Source organism: Formica exsecta, unplaced genomic scaffold, assembly GCF_003651465.1.
Source record: "Formica exsecta isolate Colony F162 unplaced genomic scaffold, ASM365146v1 scaffold293, whole genome shotgun sequence".
Lineage (NCBI taxonomy): Eukaryota > Metazoa > Arthropoda > Insecta > Hymenoptera > Formicidae > Formica > Formica exsecta.
The window spans coordinates 32,674-51,926 of record NW_021850188.1 but is presented as its reverse complement, the minus strand read 5'-3'; the positions used below and the strand labels follow the sequence as shown (position 1 = coordinate 51,926).

The 19,253-nt window shown below is 35.1% G+C and overlaps 1 protein-coding gene, 1 long non-coding RNA gene and 1 pseudogene across 2 annotated transcripts in view; all 3 read right to left on the bottom strand.

Moving 5' to 3' along the window:
• Positions 1-91: 91 nt before the first annotated feature.
• LOC115237381 lies at positions 92-3,172 on the bottom strand (annotated as a pseudogene).
• A 6,792-nt stretch (positions 3,173-9,964) lies between these two features.
• Positions 9,965-15,040, bottom strand: LOC115237384 (4-coumarate--CoA ligase 1-like). The gene is made up of 6 exons (XM_029810376.1): positions 14,878-15,040; positions 14,056-14,263; positions 13,641-13,971; positions 12,943-13,237; positions 11,590-12,145; positions 9,965-11,031 (listed from the first exon to the last, which is right to left on the bottom strand). Exons 1-6 carry the CDS (start codon positions 14,980-14,982, stop codon positions 10,913-10,915), a joined length of 1,614 nt encoding a protein of 537 aa, XP_029666236.1. The 5' UTR covers positions 14,983-15,040; the 3' UTR covers positions 9,965-10,912.
• Positions 15,041-15,894: 854 nt separating this feature from the next.
• Positions 15,895-19,253, bottom strand: part of LOC115237377 — an 11,134-nt gene continuing 7,775 nt past the window's right edge. The window contains exon 2 of the long non-coding RNA XR_003884333.1: positions 15,895-15,944. This is a non-coding gene — a long non-coding RNA (uncharacterized LOC115237377). The remainder of the gene's footprint in view (positions 15,945-19,253) is intronic.

Sequence of the window (19,253 nt, the reverse complement as noted above, 5' to 3'; positions counted from 1 at the left end):
ATTAAATATAATTATAATAAAAGTTTCAATTAAATAAATCATAAATTAAAATTAGTTTTTTTGTAAAATAATAGTGGTTACGATGTAACATAACAATTTTTGAAATACAATTCAAGTAAATAAAATGCAATGTGTGCGAACATTTTTGTTGTACAAAGATACTTAAATATTATCTAGGACCTAGGAAAAAGTTAGAAATAAAGAATTTTTTATTAAATTTTGAATTGAGACATGTTTGTGAAGTCTGACATTTTTGAGAGCGCATGTACAAATTCTTGTGGTGCAATGCTGTTGTGGCAAAGAGGTCCATTTCTTGCAATATCTGAAAGAACAAGTGCCATTGAACAAATTGTAAATTGCTAGAGATAAATATTGCATTGTGATCTTGTAAAAAAATAGGCAAATTAAAAAGAATTGATAGGAATTCTTTCAACAAAATCGAAAGAGAAAGAAAGAAAATAAGGTGTATTAAGGATTAATTCTCTTCCTCTATTTCCTCTTATTAAGAGAAATTCGTATCAGCTTGAAGAGGCGAAAAATATTACTGAAAAATAAAAATATTTGATTTCAACAGTAGAATATAAAAACAAGTGTTTTTTCGTTAAAAGAAGATAGAAAAAATTAATGATTTTAAAAGTAATTTCCGGTTTTAAAAATGCACGAGTACAATTTCGTAGAATTAATTTCACTTTACAGAAGGTAGTTCCTTTCAATTCACCGACTTTCTGCCGCGAAATCAACAACCGCCACCGGAAATTTGTTGCAACAGAAAGCGGCTTTCGGCAAAAGGATTAATCGCTTCCCGATTCCATCCTTTGTCGAGAACGCACAGTAGGAATGCACACCGACCATTCGCGCTACGTTCTCCGCACGTTGCCGATCGATTCGAACCTGTCCGAGCTCATCTAAGCCCGTCAGCCTCTTGGACTGCCTCGATCAGATCGTCGAGAGAGACTTGATTATCGAAATCTAGAAATAAAGACAATCAATGATGGTCGCTGTTTGCGTTCATGCATTCAAACAATGAATTGCATGCATTTTGCAACGTTGATGGGTAAATTTGGTATGTCATAAAAGATAAAGCTAAATGAGATACAGAATAACAAGAAGAATCTTTTGTAATTTGTATCATGAAAAATATTCATATGATGCAGTATTTTTTCATATGTTGATTTGGACTTTTTAAAATAAACTTCCATAATATTTTTATAATAATATATATTGATCAGGTAAGTAATATTTATCGCAAATACAGAAGAGATGAATTAGAAATTTAAATAATGATAGTTAGAAAGTGTATCTCTTGGACTCAACTATAAAAATGACACGAAATGTCGACTTATATTATTTCCATATTACATAATATCGTTCAATTTACCAAAATAGAATCGCAATCGTATCGACAGATTGCTGCGAGAACGCGATTCTATGTCTACAGTGATTGACACACCGACCCACGAAATTAAACGGTCTTGATTAACGAAATCTGCTGCGAATCGTCGGTTGCTATTATGCAAATGTTTGACGATTTGTAATTTATGTTAATATTTCGACTATATATTATATTTATACGGAGTACTTTTGATAAATTATGTTAAGTCAATATTTATAAATTGAAAAAAAAAAACCAATCTTTTATACAAAACATATCGAGCTTTTAATTTATAAACGTTGATCTGTTATGATTTGTTGAAGATGTTCCGTGCATATCGCGAGATTTGCGCGTATTTCGGAAAACTACTATATTATAATATAATATGAAAATTACTATATTATATATTTTTTTTTAGAAAATGATAGAGTTTTGTAATTATATGTTGAGTGACCGATGTATTGTCTGCGAGTATATGTTTAATGAGCGTGTAGGACAGTGGACTGCAAATATTTGTTGGGACAAAAGTTAGAATTCCGAGCATACAAAAGTCTGTGGATTAGATTAAATTGCATCTCTGCGAGCTTACCGAAAATTTCAAAAGCCCATGTAGCTCGAATGCCCGGGAGACAATTCGCGGAGAAGGCCGAGCAAAAGTCGAGAATGTCCTCAAAGCTCAAACGTCCGTCCTGTTCCGATGAAAATAACCGGTATATCGCGTTGGTGAATGAATGAAATTGAGAATATCGCGTATATTACATGTGTTACATTTTATCATCACACTTGTCTTAAAAACTCGATTTATACACACACGCAAATTCTCTCTCTTTTTCATTTGCTTCGAAAAACATATTGCAACATGTAGACGATTCTCCAGAGTATTTAATCTTTGAAAAGTCAATTCCAAATTAATTAAATCTCTATTACTATATATTAAAATAATAATTTTAATTAAATTTTTCAAAAGCATTGAAGTTTAATTCCAATATGCAAAAATTATTAAAGTCAGCGATCCAGTGAAGACTATACAATATTTAAAGAACAGTTTGTTCCGCTCGTCGCGTCGTAGTTAATCATCGCCTTGTACACATTTCTAACTTGCAGGAAAAAATGCTAACGCTTAAGAAGGATTTATTGCTGTGCGATATACGCGATGTGTAGAGAACAGAAATTCATTCTTGCACTGTGATAAACCAATATCGAAACTCTTTTTGCTATCGGAATTTTGAACATTATTTTTTCTAAAAGTTTTAAGCATATATTGTTATTCAGTTTTACATACATAAAAAGAACATGTTTTATATACTAAATAATGTGGAATTTAGAACTTACGCGAATCTGCGGAAAAATCTTGTCGATCTGCTTCATGGGAAAATGATAATGAAGATTTCTTTTAAGAATGCCTGGTTCTAAATCGTTTAAAAGTTTATAAATCCTAGAAGTTGTAAATTAATTGATTAAATTAGAACAAAAATTGAAATACAACAGCGGAAGGTAGAAATGATAGAAATAATTGTGTAATTGCGAAAACATAGTGTCAGCTTATAAAAGAAACATTTTTGGCGCAAAATGATTAGTGAGATTCTCGATATTTGATGCGCGTCACTTTTATAATGTTTTCCAAATTATTCGTTGATGTATGTACTTTAATGAATTATACGAAATTAAATTCTTTCAATCGCTGACGAATTTCATTTTTGCTCAAGTATGTCAGTTCGACATATTCATCGAGGGCGCCTTCCGAAATAGCGTTCTCATTGGAATCCGAATTACTCATACATACAGTTTCAATTTAATACGTCGACGAAATAACATCTACGGCCGATCTGACTGACTGCTATCGCATTAACGATAACGCACGTTATCACTTTGTCTTTCTCTTACCTGCTTAACGACGATAGCGTTTATGATTACATTGTAATACAAATTTGACGCAATCCTTCTTGTTACAATCTAGACACATTTATATCGATAGAATTTTACAACCGATTGATAAATATTATTAATTTTGAAACTAAATTTAATAAAATAATCTATTCACATGACACACGTTAGTAATCGATACGCAGACTTAAATCTCTTAAATAATCTCTTTTATCAAATTCGTGTTATAAAAAAAATCGTTTATAAATTAGTCAAGGAATATTTCAAGACAAATTATATATAAAAGGGCATATATATCATTTGTTGAACGCGGTTTGTGCACGCGTTGAGTATATTAATTATTTCTGCTTGTTGGCCGCTGAAATAATGATCTGTGGACGATCAATTTTGTGACGGCGTTTTAATTAGTTGTTTAACCAGCCGTCCATCAATGTATTCTGGGTTTATTATCACATTTTAAGACAAATGTATATCACGACATAAATAAGGACACGTTGGCGGATATATATATAAATATATATATTTATTTATTTATATATTTATAATGACGTACATAAAGAGGTACGCGCGTATATGTGTGTATTCGCAGGAGAGAGATCGCTTAGAATTAAGCGGCGCCATGCTGCGCGCAAACGCTTAAACCGATTACACGTGGAACGCGCGGAATTTCGCATGCGAGCTTTAATTAGATCGTCAGTGCCGATATTGAGCGCGATCGTTGATTAGAAAACGCGTGGAAATCGCGAGATTTGCGCGCTCGTCGAACGAGCGAAGACATTCGTTGCATAGATAGGTAGACAGATAAATAGATATGGAAGCTGTGCATAACGCAAAATTGCAATTTCTCCGCGATCTCGTTAAATCACACTTGTTATTTCGGGGCTCGATTAATATCGCGCATGAGTATCAAAGACACAATCTCGGTGTTAATCGAATTACGTATTTTAATGCGTGTCCAACTCGCAGTCTGGAATGATCCAGAGTTATATTTGCGAATTATTTATATTTATAAATATTTATGAAATCGCGTTTTGTCTTTAGTCTAACTTATATACAATATTATATTAGCAAGGTGAATATATTGTATTATAAAATAAATTATGAAATATAACAAAATTAGAAATAAAAAAATCATCGATAGAACGTTTCGAAACCACGTGCTCTTTCAGTGTCACAATTATTCTTCGCAGAAAGAATTTCAAAGTATCAGCCGCCTCTTCGTTTTACGCGATTGTAAAACAATATTACGCCTACATTATTAATTATCATCGAAGCGATTGACGATTAATCGATGACATTCACGGCACGATTTTCCGTGTACAGCGATACACTGATTGCAGTATTGCAATCCCAAAGTGCGAGCCGGATATCGAGGAGGTGGTCGCGTCACCCTTCCTACCCTCTATCGCGCTATAAAACAATTAGTCTGCTCATTCGTTAGATACTGCGAATATATGCCGCGCTAATGCGATCTGCACGGAGTTGGCGATTTCTCCCTCGCGTCGAGCACAATCCGTGTTCGACTGCGCGGATATCGCCGCGAAAGTTACGCAGTCGGTTGACGTATTCACATGCCGGAACGCATTCACGCACGTGTCGCGTCGCTGCATACGTAATCGAACATTGCGTCATGTCACGTCGCGTCACCTTTTGTCGCTCTTTAATGCATATTCGCTCTATCATTTATCTTGCCATTTTTACTAGATATCGTTTGACAAGCAAACTTTTTGCAAAAGTCTCATGGCAGCAGAATGTGCGAAAGAAAGAAAGTTTGTGCGCCAAATATTTTCTGTTCATAGTATTATTTTTTTCTTTTTTTATGAAATATCGAGATAGAGTGAAAGGAGATTAATGTATAATTATGCAAAATTTTAAATTCAGATTGTCATACATTATGGCCGGATTATTACTTAAATATTTTTGCTTGCAGAGATAATAATTTAGATAATAATTGTAAATATATGTGAAATATAACGATCTCGATTAAATTCATTGAATTCCTTGCAAAATTGCCAAGATTGTTGAGTAAAAAATAAGGAATTTTATTGTAAGGACCTAATACATATGTTCAAATACACCCAACGATCTAATACATACATTAAAACAACAAATCTCCGTCCAACCGGATAACATCCGCTTGCACGATCTGGTGTGTTCCAATCAGCCGCGTGTATTCGGGAGCAACATTATCAATCTAAACGTGAAACGCGCGTAAATAAAGTCCGATTGTAACCGAAAACGTCAATGGGACAACCGGCTGCGGAAATACAGCGTGTTACAAAATTGCGTTTTACAAACTCGAGTCCCTCCTGTGTCGATAGATCTCTCTTTCTCTCTTTATCTCTCGGGTGAGACGGAAACGGGGAAACAACGACGAAGAGGCGCGCCGGTAGTGGCATTATTGCGCAATTAACGAGGGGTAAAACGCGCTATACAAGCGTTGAGGGGAGGGAGTGGACTCGTGAAAACCGGCCAATAATTATTACACGACTTTGCGAAGCGGTTATTGTCCCAATTTGACGGACAGGGGAACGGGCAGCAGCACGAGAGAGAAGAGGCGGTGGATGAGAGGAATAGGGGACCAGTCGCTTTGCGGATAATAGCTGCGCTCGAGAGGTCATGTGAGCCTGACGTTCCAGCATGTCAACAGCAACTATGCATCATCGGATGTCTGCCGCACGTAAACGCTTGTCTCCTCTCTCTCTCTCTCTCTCTCTATCCCTCTTTTTCTCTCGTTTGACTCTCCCGTTCCCTTTCTCTTTTTCCTTCATGTATATATCCACGGGCTCCCTCTCTCCCTCTCTCTCTCTCCCTTCGCTGTCCACCCCCTCTATGGACCGTTTCTGCTCTAGCTCGGTGGCCCTTCCGGTACCAGCCGATGTTCCCCCTCTATCGTCATCGTGACTCGTGGTCAGATATACGGGCTCGTTCATTATAATAAGCAGTGATGGTCAAATGAACCCTCGTTAACCGTGAAATATCGATTCCTCCCTCTTCTTCCGCTCTCTTTCCCCATGCAAGAATCGAGACCCGATCAACTACGATCGGCGATGTTCATTATTATGCTGATTTGAAAAAGACTCAATTTTCTGCGCACTCACTTTATCAATGGAACCGCTCGTAATACTCGGGATCATTTAACGCTTTCGTCTTCTTTTCGTCGCGACAATTTTACGTCGGCGTCACTGCGAACGCGTAAATCCCGGGGCGCAGTCTATGCATCACGCGGAAATAGACACCCCCGGGTCGGGTGGCGAGCCGTAGATTGCCCCGCCATCCCATCCCCGGGTTGCACTTGACACTACATTGTCGTCGTAATAACAATTCATTTTCGGCAGCGGCATGATTTCCCCGGGAACGTGACCGCACTGCCATACGCTGCTCAAGGGCGAGTAGTAATGGCCGCATAGAACGGACAGAACGGGTAGGGTACTAACGTACGGTTACTCGTATGCCGCGCTGTGAAATTACTTTAAATTATAGAGAATGGCTGAGAGAAAGAGAAAAGAGAGAGAGAGAGAGAGAGAGAGAGAGAGGGAGAAATAAGAAAAAAACTTTCCCTCTTATACCAGTTCTCCCATTTTAGTCCTTTTTTCGCGAGATTCTCTCTCTATTTCGCTGTATACTCGTCATACTCGTTTTTTCATTCCTTCTTGAAGTTTCTCACTCCTGCATTTGCTTCTTCTTCTCTTTTTATCACTCTCATACTCTTTGACCTCGCTATCTTTTTCTTTTCTTTTCTATTTCCGAGTTGTTTCTGGTTTTTCCACTTTACTTTTTATCCACTCTTATTTTTATTCTCTTCTTTCACCCTTGTTTACTGTCTCTCTTTGTATTTTCATATTCATTTTGTTTCCTTTTATTACAGTTCCTTTTGCTTTAATTCTTTTGCTTATCACTACTAAAGTATAGTATTTATCGCGTTGTTCAATTTTGTTAAAAAATATTAAAAAGCGCAATTTCTTTTTGTTAGTAATTATATTTTCATATTTATGACGATTTAATATAAAAATTATCTGTTGTTAATTTATTAGTTTAGCGATGTATTACAAACATACATATTTTTGATAAGAGTTGTATCCCTGTCTCATTTATTATATAATTTCATATATATTTACATATAATTTGAGAGTTAATCTTCATAATTTTCTCTTTGCTTTATTTACCACGTCACTCTAATTTTCGTAACACGCTTTAGTTCTTTGGGAAACTACTCGTTGAACATACTACGTTGAACTGAATAAATTTCTCCTTTTCTCTTTCATCTTCTCCATCTGTTTCTCTAGTTTCGAGTCTCTCGTGCACTTACCTTTCTATATATAGTTGTACCCCCGCGCGAAGTGCAACCTCCAAGCCGGCTGCATATCTCTACGCCAGGAATTGGAGTGGATGGCGAACGTGGGTACAATAGTTCGCATTGTATTGGATTCAGCCGAGTGATAGGCCCCCCTCCTGGTCTCCTCTTCCTCTCCCTCTCTCTCTCTCTCTCTCTCTCTCTCTCTCTCTGCTTCACGCCTCACTTTCCTCAACCCCTTCGTATTACCCACTCTCCTATCGTATCTCATTTTCTGAAGGCCCGGCACGAGCGCGTATTGTGCCGCGCGTTATGCCCAAATCTCGCTATCTATCGTTGTTGCGGCCAACTGCGTCGTTTTGTGCCCTTTCAACTGCGCTTTGGTTTAAGCAGCGTGTACCCCGGATTCGACCGATGCGCGAATGCATTCCTCGAGGGAGAACGACTCCTACCATGCTTGTCGAGCCATACTTTGTATAACGAACCTTGACAATCAATTGATGTTATCGATGTCATGGGATAATTTTCCTTCGTCGTAAATTGCTAAATTATAATTTTCCACGGAATGAGGAAAAAAGAAAAAATATTAAGTTAATATGGATCTTATTAATTAACCGTTCAAATCTATGAGCAAAAAATTTTTTATTATTGGTATCATTATAGGTTCAAGGAAAAATATTTTTTATTTTGAAAAAAGCTTTGCTTTTGAAATTACATTTTTATTATGTTAATAATAATCTTCGGCAATGGTTTGCGAAGCCACCATCGTCATATTCTCAAGACGCTAAAAGTATGAGATGGCTGAATACCGATGAAGCTTCTGTGAGGGAAATATAATCGTTTGGGCTGATTAACGTCGCGAATAACATGTCAAGCATGTGCAACGTGAATCCGGGCTATTGTGAATATCTGAATATTCGCGAGGCATATGCGCGAATTCCTATATCTGATTGCGCGCGAATAGACTCGGATCTCATTTCCTGAGTACATTCAAGTATTTCATATATGTGCACGCGCGTAATCGAGAATTTTGTCCTCGTACCTTGTACGCATTGCGGTGTAATATTTTGTTTATATTACGATAAATATCTCATAATGCAGTACGTTTTTTTCTTTTCCTCTAAAATAGACAATTTTGCTGTGGCGGTAACGAGAAAGTATAATCATTCTTAAAAGTAAAATTTAGAATTAGCCGTTTGTAAATTTGCATCGAGTTTGAGAAGTATCTCCAGGCAAAATTAATCGAGAACTTTACTTATTTTTCAAAAATTGCAAATGTTTGTAGCAAAAATTTGGTTAAACGAAGCGGTAATCCTCAGCGTTAAGAGTAATGACGCGAGCGGCACTTTTGAAAATTCATTCCATCGGTAATTTATCGTTGCCCTCGATCCTTGGTAAACCCTTCCTCGTCTAAATACGCGGATTTCAGTAATTGAACCCCCACGTATGTCATGATGATTCCAATAACGGCACGCGCACAGGTAATTTGCTGTATTAGTATCGTACACCGTGCACAGGTTGGTGCATCATATAATTAGGCACATGATCGGGCGCGGCAAACACGCGATTATGGATTATTCGTTTGGGTTGCAATGATACGCAAATATACAAGTATTTCAAATTACAGAGTGTAGGAAAATGGGCATAAAAATGTACATTACTGTATACATACTTGCTACTTGATTGAAGAGATAGTCAACAACGTAAAGAAAATTGCAATTTATTTGGGGCTGTATGTTGATATAATTAATGTTTCTAATTATATATATTTTCATTATATATATTTTATTTTAATTATTTAACGATAAAAAACACACCCGCAAACACGATATAAAATTCTAGAAGAATGTCACAGAGAATTGTCTCTAAATCTAAATCTATCGACCGGATGTCGGAATATAGCGATTGCTACTGACTCGACGACAAAACGGCGAACGAAATTTCGCGAAGAGAGAGTCCCTGAAAAATGGAATTACTGCAAAACCCAGGGTTCTCGTCGGAGAGAGGATAGGGAATTAAACGGCCTTCGTACGCGGCTCAAATAATTGATGCACGTCAATTAGATTTGTCAGGCCAATCGTCGTAATTAAATGAACAGGAACGCAAGGCATGAACACGTACACATAACTATCGGCGTCTACACACTCGCGTGTATATACGTGTATATATATCTTCGCGCATGACGATCCTGTATCTGGACCATATTCGAGAGAGTGCGCGGCGTGAAATTTAAATTTCTCCAATACCGGATACCGATAATCCCGTTGATTCGTCGAAACCGTCGGCAATTTATATTGCACTTTTCCGCTAACAGTTAACTATTCCGTTAAGTGACGCAGCCATTACGATCAATTATCGCTCACAGATGCTTTTAGAATAGAACGACGAACAAGCAACGGATATTTTTTTTTTCCTAATCAATATACTCCTGTTAAAAAAATTCTGTGAAGAATTAGAATCTTATAAATACATCGCATCGGGTTAAAACTCGCAACGTGCGATATGTCAACTCTCAGCTGAATCTATTTGAAATCAAAGTATCTTTGTATTGTACTATATCAAACGCGACAAAGTCTTTGCTATAAAATAGAGCCTTCGATATAGAGAGAAAATAATGGAAGATTGATGCTTCTGGTAATTTAATGCCACGTGAAAGGTTTCAAGACTTGAGTCGACCATCGTGAGCCATTACAGTTCCTGTCGTTCACAACAGAGAGTTTAACTCTGTTATAGATATTTTCTGACTTATTACAAAAATTCAATGAGAAACACATGAAGATCGATAAGAAGCTCGACTGTATCGTCGTAAAGGAGGAAAGAAAGTTGGATATTGATGAAGTACGAGAGCGCGCGTTGTTCGTCGCTTGCTTGACGTATGTAACGCAACAGGTTTCTTCGCTTATTTTCGTAGCACCGCAGTATTGGCGTAAAAGTGATATCGCGTAATAACTCGCAAGCACTCTCTCACTGTGCTATTTCAATATATTTGAGAGAGAAACTGGGTCACCGAGCGTTCGTGTTTATTTGTATGGTCGCACATTAGTTGGTCAACAGTCCATTTACAAATTACTCGATGTGACAACACGCTATATAGAATAAATTTGTGTTTCAGAGAAACATCTACATACTTAATTATTTCTATTTGCAACGGTACATTTATTTGTTTAAAACTAACATAGAATAACTTTCATAAAATACACATAACTTACGTAAAATGACTTTCCTCAAATGGATTTTAACGATATTAAAAATATAAATTGTATATTTTTTTATACGATTGCATGCTAGTTTGTATCAAAGGAGATTCATATTTTATTTTTATTTGCCAATTACATTTATTGATAAATTTGCAATTTATAATATTATAGTTTAGCGATCATTGCTCGAAGTTCGCGGCGTAGGATCTTGCCGGAAGGATTCTTGGGTATGGCATCGACAAATTGCACCCCGCCATGCAACCATTTTTGCGGCGACAGTTTCTCTAAAAGATAAATTGAATTGCTCGGTTAATGCATAGATAGGTCGTCGCTCGGGTTGCGTTTGCTATTAAAATACAATGTCAAGACAGAATACGTCCACATTCTCGTGCGGTGCTGTATACTTAAATTACGTAGACTACACGGGGATAACTAACAATTTTGTTAATGATGCAACGCGGCGTTTAATGTCGTTGCGTTGCGATGTCGCCAACAACTAATAATGCCGTTAATAATGCAACGCAACGTTTTATGTTACTACTATATCATGAGCTAATTGCTGCCACCGTATTTCACTTACACATTCAAATTTAAACGCGCGTGCTTCCAACTCTTAACCATCCTATTGTTGTTTAAACTTATTTATAATTAATTAAAAATTTAAAGATCTCTGGTAATTTAAATCTTTTCTTTTCACAAATCTTTCTATTTCTTAAGCAGTTTTAAGTTTATAATACATTTAACGAATTTTGATTTTTCTCTGATAAGACACTACAGAGAAAATACTCGACTCTTAATGAATCTGTAAGAAATGTCGAAGATCTAATTGAGAGATAACTCACGTTTGACAAAATCCTGGATATCCTGGGCGGTAATCGTAGCGCCGGGTTGCCTTACTACGAAAGCCATAGTAATCTCACCACTGCGTTTATCGGGTCTTCCTGTGACCGCGGCGTCCTTCACCGCGGGATGCGACAGTAGGACCGTCTCTATCTCTGACGGCGAGACCTGATAGCCTTTGTACTTGATCAGCTCTTTGATACGATCGACCACGCGTAGTCTGCCCTTCTCGTCGAAGTAGCCGACGTCACCGGTGTGCAGCCATCCGTCATGGTCGATGGTCTGCCTGGTGGCCTCTGGATTGTTCCAGTAACCCATCATCAATTGCTCTCCCTTGTAGCAGATCTCTCCTACCTGACCAGCGTCTAGCGTCTCTTGTGTCTCGATATCGACCACTTTGCTGAGGTAACCGGGCAAGCATACTCCGGTTGTCAGATTTTCGAACGAATCATCCTCATCTTCGCGTGCGCTCACATTGCTTACTACCGACATCTCCGTCATGCCATAGCCATTGCGAATGTATTTTATGCCGAGGCGAGCCTTCACAGCGGCTACGATCTGTGGAAAAAAGGAAGAAAAAAATTACTTTGAAACGTTAGACTCATTGCTGTTTTTAAAAAGTCGGTTGTATCAAGATTTATTCAAGTTCAATTAATAAATCGGATTTAACGTTAATGACTCGTAAAATAATAATTTGAGAAGACTACTAAAGTGTGTTACGCATTAAAGTTTACTAAAAGTTACTTACTTACTAAAGTTTAGCAATATCTTAGCAAATCTGTTCTTAATTTTTTTTGTTATAAAAAAAATTATCATTGATTAATAGAAATAGTATTCAGGATAATTCTTTGAAGGCTGTATTTTTTTCTTTCTTTGTCGTTGTTTATTTAATTTTAACGCGATCATGTCTCACCTACGAGAGAAATAAAGGTAACGATATCCGATTAAAGGACAGTGCTCCGACATTTCGGGAGTATGCTCGATTTTCAAAACTTTTAAATGTTTTTATTTCCTCTCGCCGATAAGAGATCAGTTTCGCATTTTCCGAAAGATGCGATTGTGAGCTCGCGAATGTGACCTTTTATTTTCTCCTCCTTCTCTTAGCGACTCCGCGAATCGGCTAAACAAAAACGAACGCGATAAAGTTACCCCCGGCCTGTGTCTAGTGAAAACGCGACGACTCCCCGAGACTTTCTCTCGCGGTCCTCCGTTCGACCCTCTTTCACCGCCGCCGCGGCATCGAGGACTCACTTCGGCACTTAGCTCCCCGATGGCTTTTCTTACCGCGATAACTTGGCCGGGGGAATCGGCAGGCAGGGAGACGACAAACTTCATGACGACAGAAGAAAACTTACGTCCTTCGCAAGCGGCGCCGCTCCGCACATGAGTTCTCTCACGCTGCGAAAGTCGTACTTATCCACCATCGGGTGCTTCGCCAGGAATGTCAGGATCGGCGGCACCAGCGGCAGATGGGTGACTTTGTGCTCCTGCATCAGGTCTAGGAAGAGTTTCGGCTCGAAGGTGGACATCACGACTGTGATGCAGCCTGTGTATATCGTGAGCAGCATTGTGCATATCGCGTAACCGTGAAAGAACGGTAGTATCATCAAAAATCTGTCGCGTCGTCTTATATCCAGGTATTCAGGATGCCTGTGTTTTCAAGATCAAACTCATAACATTTGGATCACGAAATAAAACTCTTTTAATAGTATTTTTAAATAAAAATATAATATTTTCTTTTTTTCGGAGTGTAATTTGCAAATAAATCTCCTAAAATTATGCTATATTGGATTTAAGATATATGTACATCGAAAATATATCAGAGTAAAGAGAGATAACGTTATAATCTTTTTAAATAATTATTATTATATCATATGAAATACGATTGAAATAATCACATATTGCATGTAATGCTTCAAATATGATGCAATTATAATTTTATGAAAAAATATAGAATTTAGTTCTACATTATAGGCTCTAAATCTCATTAAATTATATATATATAATTTAATTCGCAAAAATATTTTTACTAATGGATATTTATGTAACTTACTTTAGTTTTGACAGAAACGCTAATATATTTTTATGAGACAAAGTCACTCCTTTCGGCAATCCAGTAGTTCCGCTCGAACAAAGAATAAACGACGGATGCTGGCTGCTGTCACCGATATCTATTGGTTTATATCCTAAAAAATCTACGGCTTGTTCATTACTTAAAATATCCGTCAATGTACGGATATTTGTTGTGAACGGCTGATCATCCAACTCTATTAAATCTATCTTCCAGGATAAATTCGGAACAATTTTAGCAACGAGACGTTCGCTGCGCCGAGACACCAAAATAATACGTGGTTTCGCGATGTTTAATATGTGCTGGAATTCATCTAAAGATTATACGTTAAGTATTTAGATGCAGATAATTAGAGATCCAATAAATATTAAATATAATAATGTTACAGCTCACTTACGTTCCGTGTACAAAGGATTGTATGGTGCTAATATAGCACCAATGTAAAAAGTCGCGCAAACCGGTATTAAATAATCTATTCGATTTTCAGATACGATGGAAATTCTGTCTCCAACTTTTATCCCGTATTTTTGTAAAAAATTCGCGAATTTCACGCTTTTCTCCAGCAGTTCTTTGCCCGTCATTCGATTACCGTTGTATCCGTCTATCTGCAAAAGAAAATAAGCATCTCTTCACAATTTTATTTTATAAAGCCGATATAATTACAATTTAGTAGAAGTTTAACACATTATATATTTTTTATCTCTTTTTCTTTATATATTAAACTGTCTTGTGTATGTTACATTGTGTGAATATTGAAAATTTAAATAAAATAAATACATGCAATCTAAATATACGTCTACATATTTTACGTCCAAATTAAAAAAAAATGTATTATTTAATGTATGCACATGATATGAGACGATTATACATTATTTATGATAACTACGAAATATATGATAGTCACAATTAGTTTTCTTCATATATAATTATATATGTATATTATTATTTAAGGTACCATATATTAATTTTTTTTTCTTCTAGCATTTGCAGCTTAAAACGAATTAAAGTAAAAATGCAAGGACAAATGGGAGACTAATCGTTATGAGCGATGCATAATGCGACAGCAAAAATTCAGAGATAGATTTCATGAATTTTACCTCCGGCGATTAACGCTAATAGAATTACGAAAAGATTTTACTGTTTGATTCATTTTATTATTTCATCACGAATTTGATAAGCTATCGATTCGCAATCGTAAACATGATTTTATGGCACTTACTAGCAAAACATCATCGCTGTTTTCGCGCAGTTTATCCAGTATGGCTTGTCCTAGAGATATGGTTGGCGATGGTTGTTTCAACCGACGCTCATATATTTTTCCCATCTTTGCAGTAATATGGAATTTGCCTTATACGGAGTGGTACTTTTATCTGAAAGAAAATATAAACATATTTTTTTATTAAATTATGTCATATATGATTTTTATATTTAAACTTCTTACTGGAAAAGAAGAATAGTTTCAAAATATTATGTAATTGGGAATGTGTATGAGAAATATTTCTATAAAGTTTGAATTTAATGTTTTAATTGCGTGAAATAATATATACTGAGGGAAAAAAATAGTTATAATTATCATAAATTATAGTTATTTTTGACGGTAATTATATTTAAAAGGTTATTATTATACTATATGTATAAGATTATCATTATCAACATTATAATAATAATAATTATAAAAATAGGAATTTCAACTATAATATTTTTTATTATGCAATTATAGTTGATCTTTCTTTTAAAAAAAATGTATTATTTAATGTATGCACATGATATGAGACGATTATACATTATTTATGATAACTACGAAATATATGATAGTCACAATTAGTTTTCTTCATATATAATTATATATGTATATTATTATTTAAGGTACCATATATTAATTTTTTTTTTCTTCTAGCATTTGCAGCTTAAAACGAATTAAAGTAAAAATGCAAGGACAAATGGGAGACTAATCGTTATGAGCGATGCATAATGCGACAGCAAAAATTCAGAGATAGATTTCATGAATTTTACCTCCGGCGATTAACGCTAATAGAATTACGAAAAGATTTTACTGTTTGATTCATTTTATTATTTCATCACGAATTTGATAAGCTATCGATTCGCAATCGTAAACATGATTTTATGGCACTTACTAGCAAAACATCATCGCTGTTTTCGCGCAGTTTATCCAGTATGGCTTGTCCTAGAGATATGGTTGGCGATGGTTGTTTCAACCGACGCTCATATATTTTTCCCATCTTTGCAGTAATATGGAATTTGCCTTATACGGAGTGGTACTTTTATCTGAAAGAAAATATAAACATATTTTTTTATTAAATTATGTCATATATGATTTTTATATTTAAACTTCTTACTGGAAAAGAAGAATAGTTTCAAAATATTATGTAATTGAGAATGTGTATGGGAAATATTTCTATAAAGTTTGAATTTAATGTTTTAATTGCGTGAAATAATATATACTGAGGGAAAAAAATAGTTATAATTATCATAAATTATAGTTATTTTTGACGGTAATTATATTTAAAAGGTTATTATTATACTATATGTATAAGATTATCATTATCAACATTATAATAATAATAATTATAAAAATAGGAATTTCAACTATAATATTTTTTATTATGCAATTATAGTTGATCTTTCTTTTCAGAGTATATGTGCACAAAAAGATTTATTTAGAAATTCTTGACAAACAAGGTAGAAATATATCATAATTGAACATTATATCAATAATATTTTGCGATATTGTTCAACAAGTAAAAATTTAAAAGAGAGAGAGAGAAAGAGAGAAGAGAGAGAGAAAGAAATCGATAGGCTTAATCGATTACAAATTTTAAACAATCATTCAATTAAAATATTTAAAATATAAAGAAAAAAATTATTGCGAGTTAATTGATAGAATTTGTTATTTTTTTAAATTAATCTGTTATTAAAATTAAGATCACATGTTGTGAAGTATTTTGTACGATCTTTTCTCTTAAAGTAAAATTATTTTACATTACATCAAGAATGGCTTTTGCATTTTTATCGCTTAGATTTATTGCTTTTCTAAATGTAAGACGCTTACAATTAGATTTATGCAAAGTGCGAATTTTTACGTTTTTATCGACAGTGCGCGCCAAAAATTTGATCAGTAATGCGGGAAGAGCGCCGCAAGGGTGCATAGTTGCGCGCGTTTCTCTACGTTTACGGTGGAGGATGCGCGTTTAATTTGGCGGCTCATATTTTCTTAAAAAATTTCACAGATTAGCGGCGGCAGGTATTTAACATTTACATTAAATCCATTCCTTATTATCTATTACATCGTTTAGACGTGAAGTCGCGTACCTTGCGCGCAGGATCGACAAGATTAGCACGGATTATTATCTCTTAAACGATTGCCACTCTCGCGCCGCCATAATAGTACTTATCTCGTATTTCTTTCCAGAGAATCCAGATGTATCGTAAGAAAACGGGGAATTCTCTATGCGAGAGGATGAGACGAAAGGACGAGGAGGGAGGTAATCGAGGAAGCGTCGTTATGTGAGTTTTAAAATATTTATAATAAATTGTAAATACAATCGCGCTAGCGCGAGTGAGATTATGTAACTACGACACTCTGCTTGGCGTTAAACGGACATAATATAGGGTGTAATATTTTGAATTTGCCAATATCACAAAATGGAAAGCGAACATGTAATACATCGTCATTTATAATACAAATGCAATATAAATTAAATTAAAAAATTATTGATAATAGAATATGCATTTGCCTTTGAAATGCACAGAAATAAGATATAATAATATTTAATAATTCAATTATTTTTCAATATTAAAATTTTTAAATTATTTCTTTTTTTAAAACTTTTTGTAAAACGCTACTGCTATTTATCTATTCTTCTTAAAATAAACTTGTAATTAATAATTATTTTTTTAATAATATTGCGCGCTCTCTCAAATTATAGATATATGTACATAATTAAAACATAATATAATTTTTGGCAATCAAAAAAAGGTTGATATGTATAAAGCTTTATATTAAAAGAAATATTGGACATAAATGTATAATTGGAAGAGATAAAGTTACGAAAAAGTTACGTGATATTGCTTTTACTAGAATATATGGCATATATTGATCTTCTTCGGCATTTAGTTGGATGTCCTTTTGAATACAAGATGTCCGAACGGAGGAATAGAATGGGAATGCATTCTCGTAAGGTTTAGATATGAACAAAGAAATGGAAATAAATGCCATAAGTTACATGCTATGACCATAATTGTGAGAAAAAAGGTGCAAAAAATTCATATTGGATTGCTTATCACCCAATATTAGTTTTATATTGTGTGTAACATTTTACACATGTATAATAAATATGTGGTTGAATAGGATTGAATGCCACTTTTTTACGATATAAACATGATTTATATAACTTATGTTAAAAATTTTTTACAAGTAAAATTCATAAATTGCGGCCTTGATATTACGCAATTAAAATAAGAATGAACTACGCTTATAATTTTTGTAGAATTTACTTTATATTTAAAAATTTAAATTTAAAATTGATTTTAATTAAAAAAATTAATCAAAATTAATAGAATATATTTACAACTTATATTCATTAATTCAAAATTGATTGAACAACAAAGATGAGGATTAATTTTCATTAAAATCGTTCAGAGAATAAAAAGTTTATAGTTGTTATTTTGTTTATAATTGGTATGATTTACTTCAAATATAAGATCATTCTAAATACTCAATCTCGTGTATTTTAAATCATATAAATTTTAAATTTGGTCTATCCTTGTAGATAGTATACGGGTTATAATAATATCTAAAAGTTAATTATCTCATATCTATTGCTTATCAATTCTGAATTAGTGAATAAAAATTCTAAATTTCTTTTATGATATTTTGAATTTTTCTTAATTAAAAAATTAATCTCTTAAATTTAAATTTTTTATTATAATATGAATACTTCTTAAAAATAAATGAAAGAAAGAGCAATACGATGGACGCAACGGCATGGTTAGATCGCAAGTGGACCGACTTCCAACGTTCCCCGCGACGTATGCATCGCATCCGCGGGAATGCATGCGACGGTGTGCATCCGGTATCCAGCTGCTCGTCTTCAGGTATTCGCGCGGGGAGCGCCGAGGGGACGGGAGCGATAACGGGGGGACCGCGTTCTCGGGAATCACTGAAGTGCTGGGGAATCGCTCTTCGGGGTTAGTCTCGTCGTCGACGACGCGGATGAGGTTCCGGGGGAGGGTTAGGGAAGCTTGGGACGCTACAAGGAGGAGGGATGGTCGAGGGCGCGTGCCACTCTGATTGTAGCGGCCATACTGGGACATTGGAGCCACATACCGATGATTCTTGGCCTCATGCGACATGCCTAGACACCCCGGGAATACTTATGATCTCGAGATTGAAGGGAGATGAATGCAGGGAAATCTTTTCTTTAAAAATCTCTGTTCAGATTGTTTTCCTTTTTCCTGCTATATGCATTGGAATATAACGCGCAAAAGAAAAATTTTACGATTAATTTTATTTCGAATAATTAATTTACTGATTTTTTAATTTTTTCTACGTCGCGCTGAAACCCTTTCCCCAGC

What these genes read in the sequence shown, in the direction of transcription:
- LOC115237384 (XM_029810376.1), bottom strand. Translation starts at nt 14,982, where the DNA reads ATGGGAAAAATATATGAGCGTCGGTTGAAACAACCATCGCCAACCATA. An exon ending in ACAGCGATGATGTTTTGCTA is followed by an intron (nt 14,264 to 14,877) that starts GTAAGTGCCATA and finishes TTTCTTTTGCAG; the next exon opens with ATAGACGGATACAACGGTAA. An exon ending in TATCCAGGATTTTGTCAAAC is followed by an intron (nt 11,032 to 11,589) that starts GTGAGTTATCTC and finishes TTTATCTTTTAG; the next exon opens with AGAAACTGTCGCCGCAAAAA.